The 24,854-nt window shown below is 42.7% G+C and overlaps 1 protein-coding gene across 1 annotated transcript in view; it reads right to left on the bottom strand.

Annotated features, from left to right (window-relative positions):
• XPR1 (xenotropic and polytropic retrovirus receptor 1) overlaps positions 1-24,854 on the bottom strand; it is a gene marked incomplete at its 5' end in the record, with an annotated part of 112,459 nt that overhangs the window by 23,669 nt on the left and 63,936 nt on the right. The window contains 7 exons of the mRNA XM_009076558.1: positions 283-462; positions 691-878; positions 4,382-4,463; positions 4,964-5,047; positions 5,555-5,704; positions 10,291-10,514; positions 16,466-16,567. Coding sequence (XP_009074806.1) covers positions 283-462; positions 691-878; positions 4,382-4,463; positions 4,964-5,047; positions 5,555-5,704; positions 10,291-10,514; positions 16,466-16,567 — 1,010 coding nt within the window. The remainder of the gene's footprint in view (positions 1-282; positions 463-690; positions 879-4,381; positions 4,464-4,963; positions 5,048-5,554; positions 5,705-10,290; positions 10,515-16,465; positions 16,568-24,854) is intronic.

Genomic DNA, 24,854 nt, shown 5'->3' with positions numbered 1-24,854 from the left:
ACAAGCAAAGATATCAAGTGTTTCTATATGTGCAAAAGTCTGTATACAGCTGCCTGTAGGAAGATTAATAAGCAGACTGGTAGAGGAAGAAGATGCTCCTGGCAAACCCACCCTCCAAAACTCTTTGCAGTCAATATCTGATCAGGTCTGCTCTAGGAAAACACTGCTATCAGCATCCCTCTTTGCTGAGAATTAGTGACACTTGTATATACTTTACAGTTACTGCTCAGCCACAGCATTTTAAACAAACATGTATTTATTTAAACTAGTTTTGAGACTTACCAATAGTTTGAGCAGCCAAAAACGGGACTTGTAATATAAGGTTTTGGTAGGGTTGATGAGAAAAAGCAACATGAAGCCATACAAGATGAGTGGATTCACCTGCATAGGGATGTAGGTGAATTTACCATATATACATGCCAGCAGGCTCAGGCACCACAAAACGCCCAGGAAACCAGCAATCTATGGAAAAAAAAAAAACCACAGACACCTGATGAAAATACAGCTCCAGGACCTACAATGAATTCTCATTATAAGAAAAGGGAGAGCAGTGCTCAATCCTGTAATCTAATCAGACTTCAGCAACTTCCTCTTCTAATTGTATTAGAGCTCCTTGCCAGGAAACGGCGCAGGATTTATCCTCCTGATACGCCGCACAGCTCAGCCACTCCTACAATCCCTTCTGTTTACCTCAAAGAGATGTTGATGGGACAAATTGCTGCGGGGATTGAGTTCAAAGATGAGGACGTGATTGACTCCAGCCTGTCTCCAGCCATACGTGTTGATACCCAGGAGAAAGAGGAATTCTATCAGGAGAAAGCCACCTCGATAGATTCTCACCAGTGGCCACACATTTGGTCCATCTATAAAAGCCACAGCTGACAAAGACAAAAAAAGAAAGGACTTTAGGGATAGCAGAAGTCATGTCACAAAACAAGGCTTTATCCTGGCTCTCAGCTGCTTGGCTGTACCCTGAGAAAACAAGGCACACTGTGTGCACCTGCATGTTCCAGCAAGTGGAGGACTTCTTACCTGTCAGAGGCAAAGGAGTACTGAGGATTTATCAGATTCAGAGGATTCAGGAGTATTCTGAGGAACATTCACCCTCCAGCTGGTGTAACAGAGTCATTAGCAGCATCCCCTGCCTCTCACTACAGGCACAAGGGACAGCACCAGCATAAATCTGACTATATGCACTTAAATATTCTGGTGTAATAGAGATGAAATCCCAACAGAGGGATACACAAACACTTCAGCTCCCCACAAAACCGAGAGGCACCAATTACAGCATCTAGAACAATGCTAAATTGAGCCTAATCACCCAGCTCAATCCAACTGCAATCCGTGTTCATGGCCAGCCATGGCCCAGCCGCACCCAAACACAAAGCCCAGGCCAAGGCAGCAGTGCTGGAAAGCCTCTTGCTTCCTTTGTTCAGTCTGCAGGGCTTTGGAAACAAATCTGCTTCGTTTCAAACAATCAGCAGACTTAGACAGCAGCAGCTTTCTCCAGCACAAACCTCTTTGCAAAGTACTGTCCCCCAGTTGCCCAATACAGGCTTTATGAGAGAAGGACAAATAAAATACAGTTATTCAAATCCTCAATTTAAGCTCCACTGAGAGTTTCACCCCCACATGCTTTTTAAGAGGAATAAAAAAAAAAAAAAAGAACATACTGTTTTACAGAATTGATGCGGAGAATTTATTCCCACAAATCTACCTGTCTGAATTATGGCCCCAAGTTTTATAAACTTCTTGTCAGAGGAAGAAAATCCATAAGGAATTTCATGTGTTCTGCACTTGTACTTTATATTATGTAAGTTATGGAGGAAAACTGTGCAAGGAACAATGACTCAAACTCTTGTTTTAAACTTAAAACTTTAAGAGTTTTAATCCAAAGTTTTAATCCAAAACTATTGGATTCAGGAAAAACAGTTAAATTTTGGACAGAAATGACAGACAACCTGAAGAAGCTGAAAAAAATGAGCCTTAAATACAGAATTGCAACAGCAGGATTTCAAATTTTAACCAGCACAACCTGAAAACCAAGGGAGACGCTTCCAAACAGGAGAAAGTAGCCTTAAAAATACTAAGAAGTGACCAGACAGAACAGGACAGATGTGCTGTGTGCTGTTCCAGACAGAACACTCAGCCAAAGGTTTATCCTGAGGTGAACACAGCTCAGTATGACAGTACAGTGTACGACTTCCACAGCTAATGCCCACTAATCTTATTTCTGGCCTCTCAGCATGGTAGAGGACCATAACTGGAGTGTGGAACAGCAGCTGGTGCTGGAGAAAATGCAGATACTGAAGAGTACAAGCCACTGAGATACTAATATGCAGAAGCCAAGAGTATTTCTGTCTTGTCTCCTCCGATACTGAGACCCTGTTCTAGTTCAACTTCCATATTGCAAAGGCTCCATTGGATTCCCTTTTCACATTTCCAAATTGAACCCTTTTCCTCACAACACCTGAGCAGTTTGGCTGGAGACCCTCAAGGACTCCACTTGGCAGGGAAGTGCCCAGCAAAGGTGTATGAGGTCTTTGTACTCCAGCCCTGAGGCAAAGAGATTCTCCATTCATATACTCTTTCCACTTAAACCCAACCCAAGCAAAGTCACCTCCTAGAGTCAGCAGGGAAGAGACACTCAGCCAGCACAGGCTCTGCACAAGGTGCTCAGAGAGGAAGATGTCCCTGATGACTAACCCAATGGCATCACAGCCTACTTGTCAAACAAGAGCAAAGCACTGCTGCAGCATGGGGGTTTGAGAGTTTGCATGAAACCTCAGAGGTTTCTGGTTAATCAAACAAATGTGCATTTCCATGAACTTTCAACTTAATTACACGCTAGCTTGGCACCCAGGAAAACCAGTACAGAAACAGTGAGGCCTCAAAATTCATCCTCTTTAGGGTGACACCCTCCTATGGTCCACCTGCAGCCTTTAACAGACCCCAAATTCTTATGAACTCATCTCAGTAAAATCTTTTTATGCTCTTAGTTTTCACACCAGGCACTAAACAGTCGTTACCAATAGAAGCTATGCTGTCCCACAGATTCTACACACAGAACACTGAAATCCTATCTTAGCTGATCAAATCCTAAAGACAATTTAGCAAAAGCAGCTGAGAGGTTAGCAAAGTATTAGCCAATGCAAACCAAACACTTTGCAGTTAGAATCCAGGTTTTGCCCAGTACCTGCAGTAACATACAGCCATCAGATCATGCCTGCTGATGCAACATACCTATTAGCCACTGGGTTAGTAACACCTGCTTTAGAGATACAATCATCTTTATGAATTCCTTCTCACAGCTATGGCACTTTTTCTTTCTTAACACTGAGAGAGAAAGCAAACACTACTGGCTTCAATCATATTTGCATCTCACACAAAGATCAAACAGGCAAGTATCAGAAATGATGAATAAAGAACAGCTTCTACACATTAAACATCTCCTTCATGCAGATGGGTCAAATTGCTGCCTCCACCATTGGAACACCAAATGGGAAGCACTGCAAACAGCTCCTCAAACAGAGGGATTTTATCCCAAGAGATGACTGGATCCAATTACAGAAACATCCGATTAAAAATTCTTTTAAGTCCAAAACACAGACATGGGCTTTCCCTAATGCAGGAACTCCTAAGTTGATTTGTTAAGCCTTTCCCTTTGTACTGCTTAAGCAAGTTACAACACTACAGAAATCACACACACAATTAGTAAAGCTGCTTGTGATTAAGCACTGTGTCTGGATCTGCAGTATAACGTGGCTCTTACTCTAATCAGAGGCCAAACTCAGAAGGCACAAGGCAGAATAAAGCCAGAGCCTGATATATGCAATAATTTATTGTAGCTTTTAAACAATCTTGCCAGCATCTGCCAACAAGAAAAATTCAATTAATTCCATTAACAGGCACCAGGCATTGACATCCTAGGAATTTCTACATGAAAATGTCCCAAGTGGCATGTACTCACGTGGCTCTGTGTCTGGCCTCATTCTCTGAAGGGAATCAGTACCATGCAAAACTTAAGCTCTACAAGTATCTGTCTCAAGGTGGGCAAGGGCTGTGTGTTCACAGCAAGTAACAGAAATCTGTCTTTACATATGGATGTTGCACTCTCAGAATATCCAAGAATAAGGAGGAAGTCAGGAGAACAAACTTAGTGTGAGGCCACACCTTAAATACTGAGTTCAGTTCTGGGCACCTCAGCTCAGGAAAGGTATTGACGTGCTGAAGCAGGTCCAGAGAAGAACAATGAGGCTGGTGAAGGGACTCGAGCACAAGTGATGTGGCTGTGATTTAACACCCAGAACATCCTGACCTGACCAGTTCAGGCCCAGGATCTCACTTATACATACAAACCAAGGTATGATAGGATACCCACCTGAAAGTATGACAGTGACATTCAGTGCAATGAACAGCCCACAGAACAACCCAACTCTAAATGTAGTCCAGGCTGGTACAGGCTGTGAACAAAGTAATGGCAGAATTAGGGTGGGGTAAACAGGTTATCAGCAAAGTCAGATCAGTGTGCAGAGTACATTTAAAATCAGAAATATCATGTCCTGATCCCTGATTGCACTCCTGCTCTTTAAGTGAGGTTTTTTAAACTGAAAATGCTGCCAATTCTTGCCAGTGTTGTTGCTGTGTTGGAACAGAGTTTGGGTATCTCAACTGCCTTTGAAAAATATTCCAGACCACACAAACGCTAAGCACATGTTATTATTAGCACAAACTTCCTTTTACTGTTTATCTCATCCCTTCATTACCTTGTCTGCATGCATTAGGAACCATAACCTATTTCCAAACCTTCCGGAACTAAAGCAGATTATGTGACCATGTCCCACTCAGAATTGGCAGAGCACGTTCACATCAATTATTTTCACTACTTTGTTCAGATGTTGAATCTAATTTGGCACCTTGACAAGTTGGAGAAGCAGCTTTGCTCCACGACCCAATCTCTCACCTGAGCTGCTCCTAAGGGTGGAACACGCAAACGTTTCATTGCCTTCTGTCTGTCTCCATCTTCCAACTCATTGGTCACCACTTCCTAAGGACATAAAGATACACATCACAGAAGTTCATTTGAATGATGAGCACGTGGTATTGCATTAACAGCAAAAATAATGGTTGGTTTCCAAATTACATGTGAGACCTGGCCCAACACTCTTCTCATACACAGTAAAAAGACATAAAGAGCTCACTGTGCTGCACCAAGTTCCTACACAACACAAGCTAACACTACAATAATTTTTCCAAGGGAAGAGTTTCCAACTGAAGAGAACATACCCAAATTTATGTAAGCAGTGCCAGAAATCAGTGGCAATTCAAAATCAATTACTAGTTATCTTGGTGGTAAATACAAGTTTAAGAGAGGACAAAGCATTCTAAAAACTATAGAATAGCTTGGGTTGGAAGGGACCTTAAAGATCATCTAGTTCCAACCCCCTGCTATGGGCAGGGACATCTTCCACTAAGCCAGGTTGCTCCAAGCCTCATCCAGCCTGGGCAGAAATCAATACCGGACAAAATATCGCTCTTTGAGGAGCATCTTTACCTCTGTTTCGGAGATAAGCTGGTTGATCTTCTTGCAAGTGTAGAAGGGTGCCACCTCCACCTCAGCCACACGCCATTCTGCCCCCCGCGCCGTCTCCAGGTTCTTGTCATGTTTCTTTAGGATCTTGCGGAAACCAGTGAAGTTCAGGTTCTGCAGACAAGGGAAAAGGCATAGAATCATAGAATTTAGGGGTTGGAATGGGCCTTACAGATCATCTAGTCCCAACCTCCCCTGCCATGGGCAGGGACACCTCCTCACTAGATCAGGTTGCTCAAGGCTTCATCCAGCCTGGCTTTGAACCTCAGTCAGGTCCCAAGAGAGTTAAATGGTTCTATCTCCAGTGCCAGCAGAAAAGAAAGAGTTAAGAAGAAGAATCAAAATGGTTGCATCTGTTGTCAAGAAGTTTTTGAGTAGTTATATTATTAGAAGTAATATGTATTCCTTGCAAATAAAATAAAAAATGTGGGACTCAAGGGCATGAAAAGAGGTAACTTATTTCCAGGGAGCTACCTAAACACAAGTCCTATGAGAGGAGAGGCTGAGAGATTGGGGGTGTTTAGCCTAGAGAAGAGAAGGCTCAGGGGTGACCTGATTGCTCTCTACAGCTACCTGACAGGTAGAGCAGCCAGGTGGGGTCAGTCTCTTCTTCCAGTAACAAGCAACATGATGAGAGGACATAGCCTTAAGCTGTGCCAGGGGAGGTTAAGGCTGGCCATTAGGAGGAATTTCTTCCCAGAAAGGCTGATTAGACACTGGAATGTGCTGCCCAGGGAGGTTGTGGAGTCACCATCCCTGGAGGTGTTTAAGGAGAGACTAGACACAGCATTTAGTGCCATGGTCTAGTTGACATGGTGGTGTTAGGGCATAGGTTGGACCTGATCATCTCAGAGGTCTCCTCCAACCTTAATGATTCTGTAAACCTATTTATTCCCTGAAAAGCCAGACCACAGCCACTTGCCTCCTTTATGCAGGAAGTGACAACATTCCAATGATACCTTGAAGACAAATGATCTTCAAGGGGTTTTTCCTTCTGAAAAAGTTGGACTCCTACTGACTCCTACTTTCTTTAAACTTTACATTGGTTTCAAATCCAGTTCTCCAGACAAATGCATTGCAGAAGGGAAATCCTTGTACCAAAGCTGTCAATGCTGTGGATTAAATCCAGACAAGTGCATCCCCACAGCAGCTTTATTTTTCATGGTGTACATTGCACAAGGACTGCAAAACTAGTTCAGTCTTGCAGACGTGGGAGATGTAACTCTCCAGTTGGAAGGGATAAGCACACAATGCTTAAAACAAGGATTAACTGCTGATTAATAAGTTATACACAACCCTGACCTCACACTCTTCTATTGCACAGTACCTAAGGCAGGCAAAGCTCATCATGCCACAGGCAATCGCTGCGACATGAAGCACTTGCAATCCTGCATTTCATCATGCAGGAAATGCCACTCAAAGACTCAACGTTTCATTCAAGAAACAGCAGGAACACAGAGACACCATGACAAGATTCACTGCTGGAAAAAGCTTAGAGAGTAGATTGGAAAGAAAAACAGAGAAAACAGCAAAATCCAATGCCCTGGGGAGAGGCACCAACTACTCATTGAAATGATTTTCAATCTAATTATGTTTAGAGAGATTTACTGCCAGACCCTCTACCATATAGGTGGGGAAATGAGGCTGGGGAGACAGGCACAGGAAGCCAAAGCATTAATGATCTGCCTTATTGCAGACAAGAGACTTTAATTACTTTCTATTGGAAAAGCCAACATTCCACCCCAGGGAGAGCACAAATTTAAAATGAAAACCACAACAAAATGATGATTTTTATCAGAGATTTTTCTGCAGTCTGAACTGACACCCCTTTATCTGCTATGGGTGTAGATACCAGCCTGACCCTGAGATGCCTTGGCTGATTGGGACATGGTTACACCAGACACCCCAGACCTCTCAGATGGTGTTTAATACTCTGGCTGCAAAAATTCTCCAACCCCAAAATGCATGTTAAAAGCACTGTTGGTCACAGTAGCACTTCTGACAAGGAACACACAGTGATGGAACTGTGAAATAGGACATACATCATTTATCATAGAATCATAGAATCAACTGGGTTGGAAAAGACCTCCAAGATCAAGTCCAACCCTACTGTGGTTACTAGACCATGGCACTAAGTGCCACATCCAGTCTCATCTCAAAAACCTCCAGGGATGGGGAATCCACCACCTCCCTGGGCAGCACATTCCAATGTCTGAGCACTCTCTCCCTAAAAAATTTCTTCCTAATATCCAACCTAACCCTCCCCTGGCAGAGCTTGAGTCTGTGCCCTCTTGTCCTGCTGTTGGTTGCCTGGGAGAAGAGACCAACCCCCCCCTGACTCCAACCTCCTGTCAGGGAGTTGCAGAGGGTGAGAAGGGCTCCCCTGAGCCTCCTCTTCTCCAGGCTGAACACCCCCAGCTCCCTCAGCCTCTCCTCATGGCACTTGTGCTCTGTCCCTTCGCCAGCCTCGTTGCTCTTCTCTGGACCTGCTCCAGCCCCTCAATGGCCCTCCTGAACTGAGGGGCCCAGAACTAAGCACAGTTGTGTAGTCTGACATTTTGCCATTCTTGCTGTTTGTGTTGCTTTGATTTGACAAGGGGCTTCCTCCAAGCCTGAGCTGCATTTCTGCTGGATAACAATCCTATGTTTTTAAGTGAATCAACTAAAGGTATGTTTTGTGGAAGAAAAACCACCCAAAAAACAACAAAGAGTGCAACTCAGACAATAATACAAGGCAAAACGAAGTAGAATCAAAGAATGACTCACATACAAGGAACTGGACCAGCAAGGCAGTTTAATGACTGGTTCAGCCTCTATTATTCTATTATTAAATGCACTATATTATACACAGAATATGCAGCTATGTATTATATGATTATTTTATCACAATTTCTTCGTACTAAAACACAGTATTTCCAATAAACAGATTGATTTATCTATTGTACACTACAATGTTATAACAGTGTCAACAAAAAATGAATTTTATCAGAAGTTTAATCTTTGCTAAGTTAAACACATAAGAGCTGCCCTGGAGACTGGTTATAGTTTCACCTGACATTTGGTTTGTGCACCTTAGGAATGAATGCACAAAACCTGTGCTCTTGCTTCAGTCCTAATAGACTGAGGGATTTGATTCAGGTGGGTTTTCCTTCCTTAGTAACCCAGCTCAAGGTGTCAGCATTGCATCCAAGCCATAGTCTGGTTTTTATAATGCCACTTTTGACTTCACTTTACCTCCTGCACAAAGGCCTCAGCTACATCTTCCCACCAGGTTGTTTTTTCTCTCCAAAGCTGCAAGATCTTGAATATTCCTTGTTTGTGTATTCTAAGTTCAAGAGTGATTAAGAGAAGTATCCTGGGATTTGATTATATGTCTGGTTTAGTACTTGTATTCCTTGTCCTCCAGTACCAATGTGCAGGTATTTTTCTCATTGTCTCTTTGATAGAGCATTGTAGAAAGCAGCTCTGCCACCTTTGCAAACTGTGAAAGCTATCAAATCCAGATGGGGCTTAGATCAATATTTAGTATACTTGCAGCAGATCTGGACTCAAAAATCAAAACTGTAAGTGAGCAAGATGCCTTTCTTCACTGATGAATAGTAGGAAAAGATTTTCCAAAGGAATGACCTATGTCATTCCCTATTAAAATTCTTAATCAAGCCTCAGAAGTGTTTTTTTTGGTAACCAAAAGTATGAGCTGTCCTTTTTTAAAAGAGAAGCTAAACATAAGCAAAGAAATCACAGCAGGTGATGCTGCTCTGCTCCATTCCTGAAAAGCCACAGATACTCCACCTTTCCCAGGACTCTGAACTAGAAACCATCACTAATAGTTAAAGAGCTTTAGAAATAGTTTCCAGACACATGCTTGAAGACATAACATCACTTTTGGAGAGGTACAAACACTCATCATTTTGGAACAACAATTCTGTCCATACTGCAGGGTGGCACTCAATTAATTCTTACAGGGAAGTTTGTTCAGTAAGTTCTCCAGTACAATGCTGGTAAGGATCTAAACACAGATGTAGTGAATTTAAGCACTTCCATTCCTATTTAACAAGCTAAAACCCTTAAAAGTAAAGCACTTAACCCCAGAAGAGTTAACCCAGGAGAAAAAGATATTAACAGTTTCAGATTTTTATTTCAAGATTTCTGGAATGAGATCAGTGTCTGCACTATTTACCATGCCAAAAATCCAAGTACAACTAAAGAGCTGGTTCTTTCATACCACAAGGCCTGTGTCCTACAGATTTAAAAATATTTCTTTTTGAAATGGATGTTTTAACAAGACATTGCGATACACCAAGGTCACAGCCACTACCATGGTAACAGCAAGAGGAAACAGTACGTTAGGATTTCAAGTTTCAATACAAATATTAGATAAAAGAGCTTCTGCTCCAGCCCTGCACAGAACAACACACTGCAGAAGGAGGTCCTGATGTGACTCTATGTTCTGGCCATGGTGCTGGGGTCAGCCCAGAAAGGAAGAAGGAAGGTCCTTCTGCAGGTCAGCTTAGCACTTGCAGCTCAACAAAAAGCAACCAGATACATTCTGCTAGCTGCTACACATCAATCTTTTCTTTTAAAGTGTTTAGGGCCCACCAAAATTGGAAGAAACAAATAAAAAACCGGCTTGAACAAGGCAACTCAAGGACACACAAAGCATGGAGACGTGTACAGACCCCAGCTCTTTTCGCAGGTACCTGATAGTTCTGCAGTAAGATGAGGCTGAGGTAGAGCTCGCTGAAGGCCAATTTGAGATCTCGGATGTTCCTGTGCTGGACACGCTCCTCGTGGGACAGGTGGAAGACAGGCTTCCGGCGCCGCTGCAGCGTGGAAGCTCCACTGGCTTCTTTCTGCGCATCCAAAGTCGATTGCAACTCAGTCCGGAGAGTAGTAAACCTGCGCTGAGCTTCGGCAAGTTTTTCTGTCAGCAAGGAAAGGGAAAGGTCAGGTGAGAGGGTCACACCTTGCCTGCCAAGCCCTACAGAGCACTATACCTATTGCACAAATAATTGCCTGTAGGTAAAATGCACTGCACTGAATGAGCTACTGCATTGCCTTCACCCATCACACATTGAGTTGAACAGCTCTGCGTGTTTCTCTTTCCATAAAATAGAATCCCAGAACACTTGGAGTTAGAAGGGACCTTAAAGATCACCTCATTCCAACCCCCTACCATGGGACACTTCCCACTAGACCAGGATGCTCAGACCCCATCCAGCCTGGCCTTGAACACTTGCAGGGATGGGACAGTCACAGCTTCGCTGGGCAACCTGTGCCAGTGCCTCAGCATCCTCACAGGGAAGAATTTCTTCCCAATATCCCATCTAACCTTGCCCACTATCAGTGAGAGGCCATTCCTCCTTGTCCTATCCATCCATGCCCTTGTCCACAGTCCCTCCCTGTTCTCTTGCAGCTCTTTAGGCATAAGGTGCTCTAAGGTTTCCCCAGAGCCTTCTCTTCTTCAGGCTGAACAGCCCCAGTTCTCCCAGCCTGTATCCAGAGCAGAGATGCTCCAGCCCTTGGAACATCTCCACAGTCACATGCACATTCTCCAAAAGAAAGATGCCATGTCAGACAGGTCTTAATTTCATCAAAATGAAGGGGCTATCCCTTCAGCACAGACTACAGCAGCATTAGCCATGAACTTAGACCTCCTGACTTCCACCCCAGCTCCAATTTCTAAGGATACTGGTTGCAGGGCCGACGATACCTGTTATGGATAAAGAAGCTCAACCTGCACAGCTGCCACCTGCACCTTGGGGCTGTAAATCAGCACACGGACACTGAGTCAGGTGTCCCCACACTGGCAGAGCCCTGGCTGGAGGCAGCCAGGCAGATAGGGTCTCATCCAAATACCAAAGCAGTGACCACACGTCTAACTCTGAGCGCAAAGGAGACTCGCTCATCTTTCCCAAATAAATCTAGTGCACAAGAAGCATTAGGGGAAAAAAACCTTGTTAGACAACATTATGAAACTTGACAGTGAGTAAGCAAAGTGCTTTTCATATCTGTGCTCCCACTACTGACTACATGTTTACTATCTTTTCATGTGACAGTAAGGAAATCAAAGGAGAAAAACGCCACACTTGAGAAGTGACACTGAATTTTGTCGCTCAGAGAGCAGCACAAGCCCTCTGCCAGGCTCCTGGTGACAGACACACACAGCTTCTGCTTTGATCAGGAATTACAACACGACTCGCTGCTGTACACGATCCGCTGCAATAATTTATCCCTCTTTTCCTCAGTTTAGAAGCACTGCCTCATTATTGACTGCTTAAAGAGCCAGTCAGCCTCAATTTAAATACCATTTGGATGTGTTTTCAGAACAAGTCGGTCTCTGTTCCTCATACCTCAAGCAGAAAGAGGTGTTCCTTTAAACACGCTGTTTTCTGTACTTTCAGAAAATAATGATTTTGGCTAAATAACAACCTTTTAAAGCTAAAAACAGCATAACTAAGACTCTTATCGTTCTCTTTGTTCTGTACAACTGGTTCCTTCCAGGCTTTTTTTTTTTTCTCCATGCTATGGCTTCAGTCACAGCTTTGGCATCTCTGTTGATAAGCACCATGAAGGCCATGGGTGTTGGTCACGAAGATGCCAACCAGGTCCACAGTGTTGGAGCTGGGGCCACCTCCACTGAGCAGGACACTCAGCACTGCACCAGAAACCTCAGAGTGCCAAGGTCCCTCCACGGCCCAAGGCTCTGCCCAACAGTCTCCTGGCTGTCAATTTAATTCTCTTCATTAGTCTCTTACATAACAACTTAATGATAATTCTCAATTGCTCCCCTCTCAGATGTAAGACTGACTCTTCCTTTTCCATTTCCTCAGTCTTATTCAATTCTGGTTAATTTTAAGAACAAAACTCATCTGTAAATAATTTTATAGTGCTCTACATAAGGTATTTTCCAGCAGGAGAATGTTTTTCCAAACAGAAAAATTAGGATAAATATAGGAAAATCAAGTACAGAAAAACCTGAAACTCTCTATAATTTTCTTGCTTATAAACTTTATTAAAGTAAGAAGATTTAAAATGCAGGAAGGGCCAACTCCTCTCTGACAACTTCCACAGCTGCAAGGCCCTGAACAGAGGCAATGCAGCCCACAGTGAGAACCGTCTGCCCACAGCCTACAACCACATAATATTCAACACACACAAGGTCAGACTGCAAAAACAATAATCTTTCCCCACTTTGGGAACTCTCTGGAAGAGAAGTAACAGATATCTGCTCGAATCAAAAAGCCTTCATATAAGTAAAACCCACGAGTTTACCCTCTATATTCAAAACTTCTATTAAACCATCTACGATACACTGAGATTTCTTTTGGATCTACTTACTAAAACGGAAGAGTTTATATTTACATCTTTCAATTGATGGCACTGTTCTGTTTTCCCTGTGTGCAGAAACATGTTAAAATTCTCAGCCTAATAACACAATATTTCAAGAAAAGATAATGCTTTGAAATAGTCATGAAACTGCTACTACAGTTTTCCTATCTGTTTGCAAAGCAACATCCATAAAAAAGCATCATCTCCTGGAAAGAGGGATGTGCTGTCTTCTATACAGCTCTCTCCATCAGTAGGAAAGGACCACGATCCTCTGAGGATGAGGCTTTAAAGGCAACTGACTCAAGCCCCTTAATGACCTGCCACTCCTGTCACCACCTTCTCCCACTTGCCCTGACTCGTTATCCAAGCCACAAATCATTTCATCTTGTTAAGGTATGACTTTTAACCATCAAGATTCAACGCAGAAGCAAAACAAGACAAAAACGTGTTCTGCTATTCTTAAAATCTCCTAGGGAATTGCCTAGGAAATGGGAAAGCAGAATAGAAATTAATTTCTCAGTTTGCAACATACTCCAAAATAATTGAAAAGTCATTCCCCACTATTACTAATTTAGCACTTTGAGAAGGGAGTTTTTAAAAATATGTCACTCCAGAGAGTTAGAAAAAAGCTTAGAAACTGGAACCTCTCTTGCTGTGTTGCAGCACTTTGCATGATCTGATGTCCACCAAGCCCTCAGCACAAATGTAATCCAATGGCAAAGACTATGGAGAAATCAAAAAAAAGCACAGGCAGACTTCAGCAAAAGTGCTTGCAGTGAAGCAGCAGCTTTGCCCAAAAAATGTTTCTAGATCCAGACTAAGAGAGTCTTTGGAGTTACTGAGTTATAACCTCAACTACACAATTCCAAGCTGGTTTTGACTCCATTTTCCAAGTTTAAACAGAAGTTCACACATAAGGATGATGGAAAAAAGGCTATTACACTAAGGAACTAGCAAAATTTCCCCCCCAAGTTCCAGTTTACATTGTCAAGGTTGTGATCAAAACCTGTATCACCAGACAGGAGGTGATCAAACAGCCCCTACTTTCTCTCAGCTACCCAGCTCAGGGCACTTTAGTCAGGCCCTTCTAGCATTCCTTCCCTTCCCTATTTGTACACACTTTGTTCCATGTTTTGCTTACCAAATTAAAGCCATGGCTTCCTACAAACAATAAAACCATTCCTAAATTCACCACAAAAATGTTACTAGCTAAGGAGTAGCTCAAGCAGACCCTGATGATGCTAATTTAAAATGTAACAACCCTGCAGATCTAGAAAATCCCAAACACAACCCAAAACTGGTACTTGAATTCCTCTGCTGGAACCATCTGGAAATTGTACTGCCATTCTTTTTTCTTTCAGTTGAGTATAGATCTTCTTGAGTATAGTCCGAATCATCACAAAATGTTTATCACATCTGATTTAGTTAATGGCAGTTTTCCTTTCTGCTAAGCTGGGATAATGATCTGGGGAATTAAAGCAATGTTTGATGAGAGGTGACAAGCTGAGCACACAGGGAAAGGCAAAGGCATTTTGCAGCAGCCCTGAGTGCTCCATGGAGGAGCTGGGAGCAACCCATCCTGAGAGGGTGAAGTGGTTCATGCTGAAGCAATCCTGGGAGATGCTCACTGAGGATCTCTCAGCAGAGGGAAAGATAAGGAGGAAATGAAGTGGAGATCAACAGACAACTTGGCGTTCTTGAAAACGAGCAATATGTATTGTAGTGAAGACAGGTATGTAATAATCCTATAATAAACAGGATGTACCAGGTCATAATCCAAGCCAACACAAGCCTGGAGTTACAATAGGGTCCAACATGACAAATTTCTGACATGATCAAGAAGAGGAATCACTGATGGAACATTTCTTGCTGCAGCTTAACGTTAATAATGCTAATAATGGGTTTCCATTCTATGAAAGCCACGTCACTCTTCTGCAAAGAAAAGACTTATTTTAGTCTTATCACAAGAGATTTTCAAATAACATGTATTCTCTCCTAGAACTTTTTGAAATGACAGCTAGCTGGGGGGAAAGAACCCCACCCTGTATTATTAGTGCCATTTTAAACAAAGCTGGAATGGGTGCAGATATGTGGGTGCACATTCTCATTAGGGAAAATTATCAGCTGTATTGTGCATCTAAATTGACAGAACTTCCTCCACAGAGTCTACAGTACACAGGATTTGATGTGACTCGAAAGGGAAGACAAGTTTCTGCGCATAAAAACCTCAGAACTGGGATAAAAACAGAAGATCTCCCAGGGAAACAAAACAGAACATTGCTTTGAGTTAGGTATGTATGAACTGCATGCAGAAAAATGCCAATAAAGTGCACAATCCAGCTGGCCTAATAAAACATATCGATTCTACCTACACACTGCCTCTTGTCCTGACACTCCCTCTGCTCCAGGGAGCCAGGAGAGCAGGCAAAGCCAGCCCAAGGGAGATTTACTTCCCTAGATGGAAGCTGAGCAGAGACAAGCTGCAGTGCACAGCCACTGCATCTATCATGCTTTCAGCTACCCTCACGTTCACAACTCAGACTCTGCTGGCAATAAAACAGCCAGCAATAAAATCATCACCCAATGCTTATGAAAATATTTTGCACAATTCAACTGTGTCTTTGTTACCAGATTAAAATCAGAACTAGAAAAGGCTGCCATATGGTGCTGCAACTCCTGTTTATAGCACCAAGTTAATAAATCAACATGTTAAGGGAAAGTATAGAAGCCAATGCATCACTGTGTCCATATTTAAAAGCTCTTCTAGTTGAAAAACCATTTTAAACCTCACCAAAAGAGGCTGAAAACCAGCCAAAGTGGAAGGGTGGGTGGAACTGGAGCACACTAAGCCTTTTGCAGCAATATTACAGGGTGACTTTCCAATTCTGAAGCTTTATTTTCAAAACCTAGGATAGAACAGCAAACTTTCTCAGAGAAAACAGCAAACACCACTTTGACATATGCCTCCTAGGAATTACTGCTCTTACCATGATGGCATTTTCACTCAAACAGGTGTTTATACACAACCAGTGACAAATTGCTACTGGCTGATGTACCCCAGAAAGTTGCAAGAGTTTAGGTAACAGTTAAGTCTTTAAAAATTTGTTGGACACATCAAGATGGTCAAGCTACCATACACAGGCAAGTCCATGAGAGCTGTTCCTGCAGAAGAAGCTCAGGAAACACCAGCAAGAGAGTTTAGCACACCTAAAACATGCAGAAGAGATTGTCCCCTTGGATAAGCTGAGAAACTGTGCCTTATATTAAGCTACTACTTAAGTTTCAGAGCACCTCCATTAAGTTCAGCTGGATGCTATTGTGAAGCAACAAAAAATCACCTGCCCTTCATTCTCCCTCCATCCAAATACCATGGTTTAGCTCCACATCTGTGATTAAACCAGAGCAGTTTCCCATACAAACCTACCCTCTAATTACCTGATGGTAGACCTGCATCACCACTGTGGTTATTTTGAAAGTTTGGAAACTTCAGACTCTTTTTCTCTTTTTGAATTTTCCACAAATACACACAAATAAGCACCTTACCTGAATAGAAAATGTTGATTTTGGCAAGTTCTTTTTCACAGGTTTGGAAGAATTTCTCTTCAAACGTGGCAAAACATCTTTTCACCGTGTCCTCATCTGTGTCTGTAAAACAAAGCAGAAAAACAAAGAAGTTGTAACAGAAGAACATAGGAACAATTTTATAAGTGGCTGCCATGGAAATAGTTCTTCAGAGTAAATCTACCATGTTTGTCATGCAGAGAAAGAAGAACAATCAAGTCCAAAGGGCTCAAGGGAACACATATTTGGCCGTGAAAGGAATTGAGCCATGACAGAGAGGGAAAAAACTGATGTAAGCATGAACAGCACCTTGACCAAAGTTCCCATCATCTTTTTTGATCCTTCAGGTGCTGCTGCAGATCTCACAAGCTCCATTTCCACTTCCTCACTCTGCCTGTGTTTGAAAGCCAAAGCTGGCCACAGAAGTATGCACTCCAGCTCAGCAAACATTGGTATTTAGAAGGCAAGCACCAAGTTTTAACTAAAGCCCTCACCTGACCTTCTAGGAGGAATCACTGGCTTCAGCCACCATTCTCACTTTCTCACCACTGCCTGGCATCAAAGTGAACTAAAATCTATATGGGAAATTGTGTGGAAACTTTCCTCCTGGAAAGGAACAACTTTGTCTCACAAGCAGAGTTGAAAGGAGAGCTCTAAGTCATGGTGATCATGAATCACAGCTCTCCTCCACCCCACTGCTCTGTTTTAATTCTTTTGGAAGAACTATGTAGAATTCCAGAATTCAAGCCAAGATTTCACAGAATCATTAAGGTTGGAAAAGACCTCTGAGATGACCAAGTCCAACCTCTATGATCCTCGTGATCCCTTCCAACTCTCCTCTGCAATTCTATATTGGAAATTAAAGCACCAATTTGGTCACTTTGTTGCTATAAAATATACTCCGGAATCTCAAGGATAGAAAGCATTTGCTAATAATTAAGAAATTAGTTTAATGAGTACAAAATTTAAGATATGTTTTAATTACCCATTTCAATACTGTCAAAACCCAAATGTTCCCAAACTAGACTCTTCCCACCCCCAATAGTTACAGTCCCTGAATCTTCATGCAGCCTTACAGACTGAAAAGGTTAGTGTCAATACAAACAGGCCAACTAAAATTTTATTATGGTCTGGATAATGTTGATAAATAGATCATAGAACCACTGAATCACTTAGGCTGGAAATGACCTCTAAGATCATTGAGTCCAACCATTAACACAGCACTGTCAAGGCCACCACTAACCCATGTCCCCAAGTGACACATCCACATGTGTTTTGAACACTTCCAGGGATGGTGATTCCACCATTTCCCTGGGGTGAACATATTCAAACTGATCTTGAAATACACATTATTAAATTGAGAAGACAAGTGACTACAGAAAAGTTTCACTCACTAGCAGGTACACACACCAGGCTGTCAGAGCCAAGAAATCTTCTTCTTTTAGCACTAATTTCTGGGTAAAACCAACCTCAAAGTAGTATTAATCAAGGGAATATTTGAAAATAAACTTTCAGCATTTAGAATTTCCTGATTTTATTTTGTTTGTGGCCCTAACATTAAGCACTATATACCTACATACACTTCAGTAACGTTTTTAAGGGATGGTATAAGAAAGAGCACAGAACACAACACAAAACCACAGTGCAGGGCCAACATTGGAAGAAGTCTGTCTTCTTTTGGAGTTTGATGATGCTCTAAAGAATAAACAAAGAGAAAATAACCAGTTTTGCATGGCTGCCTGGTGTTTACAACTCCACCACCCAAGGGCTTGCAGAAAAGAATTCTCAAGGGCTCCAAAGCCTGTTCCAAACTCCAAGTTTTGGCTCACAGGGTTCCTTTATTATCCAATCATTATACTTGCAGATCTGTGGCTACTTCCAAGGATGAGGGCTCCCTCCCTTGTGCAAACAAACCCTGAAATGACAGGGGGAGGAAAAGCCACAGCAGCCCCGAGGTGCCACTGCAGCCCTGTTCGAGGTCCCTGGCCCCTGCAGAGCTGAAGGAGCACGTGCCTTGGGCATTCCTTCTGGGCTCAGTGCTTCCACATGGATCCCTCCTTGTGGGCAGCCTAAACACCAGAGCACAGAAAATAACTCCGCTTCAGGGCTGGTAACTTAGAACAGCACAGTCACAGCAGTTGCAACATCCTACCCTGGGGCCCTCCCAGAAAGGCCAATCTGAACTTGCTGGCGAGAGTTCTAATCCTTGACCCAAGAGAAGACAAACAGGAGCGTGAAGCAATAGGAATTACTATGCAATACTTCAAATGCAGAGATTTTATTCACTAGCTGCCTGGAACTTATCAAGGAACAGTAATGAGGAAGTAACAATCCAGAGCTGACCCTTAAAAGATGGACCTGAAAAGTCAAATTTTTCAGCTCAGAGTTTATACATCTCTAGCAGAATAGCTTTGCTATAGATGCTTCCTGATGCAGGGGAACTATCCTTTCCTGCCTTCAGAAATAAGTCACACAGAAATTAAAGCACACAGGCTCACTGCTTTTTGGATTTGGAAACACCAAACCTCTTCTGCCGTCACTTGTTTCTAGGTTTCAATACATTCACTAAATAATAGTAAGACCAAGCAAATTTTTAAACTTCAGTCACTGGAATTATCAAAGAACAGAAAAAAAAATTAATCAGGAGTGGAATATACTTTTTGACCATGAAGTCAAGCATAAATATTTCTACACAACCAAAAGAATACCTTTTGAGAGAGCAAAAATCATAGAATTTAAGGGTTGGAATGGACTTTACAGATCATCCAGCCCCAACCCCTGCCCTGGGCAGGGACACCTCCTCACTAGATCAGGTTGCTCAAGGCTCATCCAACCTGGCTGTGAACACTGCCAGGGTTGGGGCAGCCACAGCCTCCCTGGGCAACCTGGGCTGGTAACCTTTCTCACATCCAACCTAGACTTTCCCTCCTCCAGTTTGATCCCATCATCCCTTGTCCTGTCATTGCAGTTCCTAACACAGAGTCCCTCTCCAGCTCCTTGCAGGCCCTTCAGATACTGAAAAGTTGCTATAAGGTTTCCACACAACCTTCTCTTCTCCAGGCTGAACAGCCCCAACTCCCTCAGCTTGTCATAATAAAGCAACATAGCATTAAACTAACATAATCAATGCCAAATAAATCCATAGATATAAGTTTTGTACATCACTGACCACTTCAGGAAATGATAAATCATTGTCTTACACACTCCAACTATAACGTGACATTTTGAAGAGGAAAATGGGCTTCAAAACACGAACCAACTACTACTGAAAGCCCTTCCAAAAACCTTGAGATTAGGAATTCAGGTCTCTGTTTCAACCTCAAAACATTGCTGACTCAGAGGAAAGCAAGTTCTATATAAACTATTCAAACTCCTTCTCCAAATGTCAAACGCCTTCTTAGAAAAGATATTTTGTAGGCCAGGGTGGATGCCAGCCTTAAAAAAATAAGAAAAAAAATCAGGATTCTCTGTGAAGAAAAGGTTTCCTTTTGGTCCTGTTCCCACTGCAGTTCAGTCATTGAGCTGCAATAATAGACAAGTGCTGCCAAGGCTACTGCCTTTATTTATTTATTTCCCCTCCAAGGCTCGGACAGGACGACGCGTTTTGCCATGAGAAAATCACAGTGCCAGAAACCCGGCCTTGGATTCGGAAGCTCCATGACAACAGGAGCTGTTTTTAAAAGGCATCCAGCTATTGCTGCCAAGAAGGGCCAGCACGAACCTTCCTTTTGTTCGTTTTCTATAGCCCTAACACTCCATTTAGCCTCAGCTCCGCGAAGGTGCCGTGAACAAGGCTGCCAAGAAGACAGTCTGATCAATATTGCAACTTCCCGACCTCATCTTCCTATGGGATTGCCTGTCCTGAATAAAAAGCACAGGAAGCCTGTAAGGCTCTTGCTTTTACTTGCAAACCCCAAACCAGCAGCAATCTGGATGAATTCCACTCCCCCACCCCATCCCACACTTTCTGGTTTGCTGAGAGCTCAGATGTTGGCACACCTAAAATAGAACCTGAAGTTGAAAAATTAGCATCCAAATGACATTCCTGTGCTGTCCCAAGCACTCATTTCTCAGTGCTTCGCTCAACTGTTCACTTAATTTCTCATTTTCTGCAGCTGGAGTACATAAACAGATGATCAGCATCCCAGGCAGCTCTGCTTACTCACTCCCATGCAAGAACACACAGTAGAAGTTTCCTTAGTGCAGTGCCCTCTAAAAGAAATCATTTACAAATCCTTTCGTCTTTATCATGCTGAAATTTAAAGGGCAGTTAATTAAAAAAGATTAATTAGCTTTGTTATGAGATCAACACAGGTGTAGTTCTTTGAATCACCTTCTGTTTGCCGCAAAACAGTTTTACCTGAGTAATGTTATTTCAACACTTCAGCTACAGAGGAGGCAATTTTATTCATGATGCCATTTAGTCAGTAAAATAAAAAGAAAAATCAAACTCACATCAGATCATACTGAATGGGTGATCACAAGTTTAACATCAGCACCACTTGGAATACACTAAATTTTTCACCATTTCCACACCCTGTACCCAAGGCTCGAAGAGGTCTAAAACAACAGAACTGAGCTCTGAAAAATTAACAGGATTTAAAAGACAGTTTTCTTGTTCCCAGGTCTATGAAGACAGTAACTGCTTAAACTTCTAGGCCCAGTGAGACACCAGGGAAAAAAAAAAAGGGAAAAAAAAAAAAGACACTTCTATTACCACTCAAAATTCTAAAAAAGTGGGTCACTCTAATGAAAGCAAATATCTGCCTCCAAAATTCCATCAGCTTTGTCACTCTACTCAACCATCACAATTTTCTAATACCCTTGACAGTTCTGCGGCACCAAGGCTGCAGTTTCCCAGCCCTTCACACAGTTCAGTCACATTTGACAGCTAAAAATCAAACTGTGCAGTTCATAAACGCAAGGACCAAGATTACTTTTACACTTCTAACACATCACGTCTACTGAGGTATTTTTCCACAGGACAGGTCCTTCCTCAAGGCAACTCCCTTCCTCACAACAGAAAGCCACACTTGGGTCTGCTGCAAACTGGATCACCCACTGAAACTTCCATAAATTGATTACTCACTGTGCATTTTCATGTCCAATCTTGTGGCAAATAAAAGGTTTTCTCGTACAGAATTTTAGGTGGTTTAGGTACAGGTATAGAAATTTCTTCCTAGGATGTATTCTTGCTATAGGAAGAGGAAGGAAGCCAACTCTGCTTGCAAGTAGGATAGGACAAGGGGTAATGGGTTCAGATTGAAGGAGGGGAGGTTTAGGTCAGAAATTAGAACAAAGCTTTTTTACTGTAAGTAAAGTGGTGAGACACTGGCACATGTTGCCCAGGGATGTGGTGGCTGCCCCAACCCTGGCAGTGTTCACAGCCAGGCTGGATAAAGCCTTGAGCAAACTGATCTAGTGAGGAGGTGTCCCTGCCAAGGCCAGGGGACTGGGACTGGATGATCTCTAAGGTCCATTCCAACCCCTAAAATTCTGTCATTCAAATAAGGAATATTTGCCTTCATGTTATCCACCTTAACATCTGAGCTGCAAACTGGATATGTAATGATGTGTACCTCTCTTGGAATTTATTCCATCAAGCAAAGAGTGAACCTGGAGTTAAAACACTATAAAACACTAAAAACACTAAAAAAAGGAAGATGCTTCATGCACTAGTTAATATTAGGGGGGGAAAAAAAGCTAAGAAAATTCATAGCAGACTCTACCTGTTTTTCTGAGCCATCACAGCTCTCCACTTAATGAATGCTTTAGCCCAAATTAGATTTGGTTATTACATTATTTCCTTAAACCTGGCAATAAAAAATGACCACTCAGGTAGCAAATGAGTATTGCCTGCACACAGAGGGAAGGAGGCAGCAAGAACTGCTGCAGGTCACCAACACAAGTTCTCTCAGGTTTTGGTTCACCACGTTGTTGGTTTTTACCAATGAACCCAGAATGGATGAAATCTATTTCAGAATACCTTCAGAAATCACCATTTGCAGGTTGGTAAAAAATTCTGCCTCCTTATTTTTAGACTGTATCACTGAAATCTTATGAGGAAACCAGCCAGATCCTCATAGATGGTTTATTTAACTGGAGAGAAAAAGCGACCTCCCCAACATGCCTACAAGCTACACATCCAACCCAGTGTCTACTGTAAATTATTTATATTTGTGACTCCGTAAACAGAGATTCTAAAGCAATGACAGTGTCCTGGTGTGAACTTCAGGTGCACAAACACCAGGCAGTGCAGGAGGCAGATGTGAGAAGACAGCTGCTGTCCAGCTGGCTGGCTATGAGCTTCACAGCTCCAAGTGTGAGGTTATGTGGTCCACAGGGCTGCTGCACAGCTGTTCTACAGGTTCACTTCTTTTCAACAAGCACCTAGCACTCAGAAGTCCTTTTGCAAGCAAGGAAGGTGGCACTAGTCTTTGCCAGCTATTCCAGGGGAGTCACTAAGGCCCCACTGGACGCAGTGACGGCACAAGAGCAGCTACGTGCACATTACTGTGGCAAAGGCTCCACAAAGCCATCTGTGCCATGATGCTTCACAACTGACCTTTCCCAAATTTTCTTATTGCAGAGGGAAAGGAGTTTAACTCTTCAGCAGACCTGGGAAAAGCATGGCTAATTTAACCCCATGTGCCCAGGAGAGGATCTAAATAATGACTTCCCAAGGAACTGGGAGGAGCGCAGAAAACCCAAGCAGGTTGGCACAGCTTTGGCCCAGAGACAACCTCGAGGCTCTGTATGCTACACTCCAGCTGTCCCCAGTTCTGCTGGTAAAACTGACCACTGCTGACTGCATTTTTAAAACACCAGTGCTGTCCCAGCTCTGGAATTTCACCTCCATTCTGTCCTCTGTCTGTGTCTGTGACCATGATGCTCAAATACTTCTACGAGGCTTCACTTCTGTACCATTAGGAGAATCAATATTCCTAGTAGAATTACAAAACTGAGGCTATGTGGTACCTCAGATTTGAAGGACAGCTAGGCAGAAACTCGTGACAGAAAAGAAATAAATAAATTAGAGAAGCAGCACAAATGCCTAATAATATTTCAAAACCTACCACAAAAATACTGGTAATCCAAGGTGACAGACCCAGAGACATACAGGGACAGCACTCTCCATACTGCATTCCCTAGTTTACAACATCCTTTAAATCTTCTCAAGAAGGAAAGTAAAGAACCAATATGTGTTTTTGCAAAATATTCCCAGTAAGCCAGACCAGAAATACTGCCACACGCTTCAGGGTGAAGAAATGACAGTCAACAGGAGCTAAGAGTTCAGATGAGATTCAACACTGAATCCAAGACAAAGTATGGAGAACACCAGGGTTGAGTGACTCAGTTAGTGCATACTAGAGCCTGTCTGGCCATGTATGCTCAGTTTAGACAAGGAACCAGCGATGCAAAGGGAGATACAAGAGCTCAGTGGCATTACCAGGATCACACCAGGCCAATTCCTACTTAGACAATGCACCTGCACCTTCCTCAAGCTGCTCATCTGCTGCCTGGAGCCCTGGTTTTCATTAAAACAGGACAAAACAGCAGCAATTATGGTTGCAGAAGAAAAACATATCACTGTTTACACACTGGTGGTTAAGCCAAGCAGAGATACTCCAGGCTCTTAGAGACAAGAGATCTGAACTAGCCCATACACCTCTGGCAGAGTGTGAGTGAGACAAGTTCAGCACTGCCATCCACTCCCTCTACAAAGAAAGATCTCATTAGCCTTTAATCCAAGCAAAGTTGCATCCAAGGTGGTAGCTTCTCCTCCTCTTCAGGGACAGGCCCACCAAACTAAAAGCGTAGCACCATCTGCTCATGCTTGTAAGATCCACTAAATGGACCTCAGGTAAATAAGCACATCTGTGTTTCGGACAGCTACAAACAATCTGAAAAACCTTCCTTCTGCTAAATCACACGGATGGAAATAAGGATACTTCCCTCAGTCCTGAATACAAGCAGATTAATTCAGACCAGAAGAAGCCACAAAAGCAGACAGCAGCATGGAAAACCAAGACTAGAACTGCTGATCTAAAATCAGGTGCTCAGAGTTCAAATTGAAGTTTTTCCTCATATTTACCTTCCCCACCTTAACCTTCAGCCTGGCAAAACTCAATTAATTCAGCAAATCCTCTGGAGAAGTGCTAGAGCTCCTGACCTTTTAGCCAAGCAACACTGACACAAATATATATGCAGGCTCCAAGAAAGGGAGGGCATGATCACTCCAGTCATATAGATTTGGCTCAATCCCTAAAGCAGTGATGGAAGAATGGAGATTCTCCATGGAACCCCATGGAGACTGGAAACAGGACAAACAAAGGAAACTCAAATACTCCAGTGCTGATTATAGCAGAGA

This window comes from Acanthisitta chloris, unplaced genomic scaffold, assembly GCF_000695815.1.
Source record: "Acanthisitta chloris isolate BGI_N310 unplaced genomic scaffold, ASM69581v1 scaffold6666, whole genome shotgun sequence".
NCBI lineage: Eukaryota > Metazoa > Chordata > Aves > Passeriformes > Acanthisittidae > Acanthisitta > Acanthisitta chloris.
Note: the sequence above shows the minus strand (reverse complement) of the source record. Positions and strands in the feature narration are given on the sequence as shown.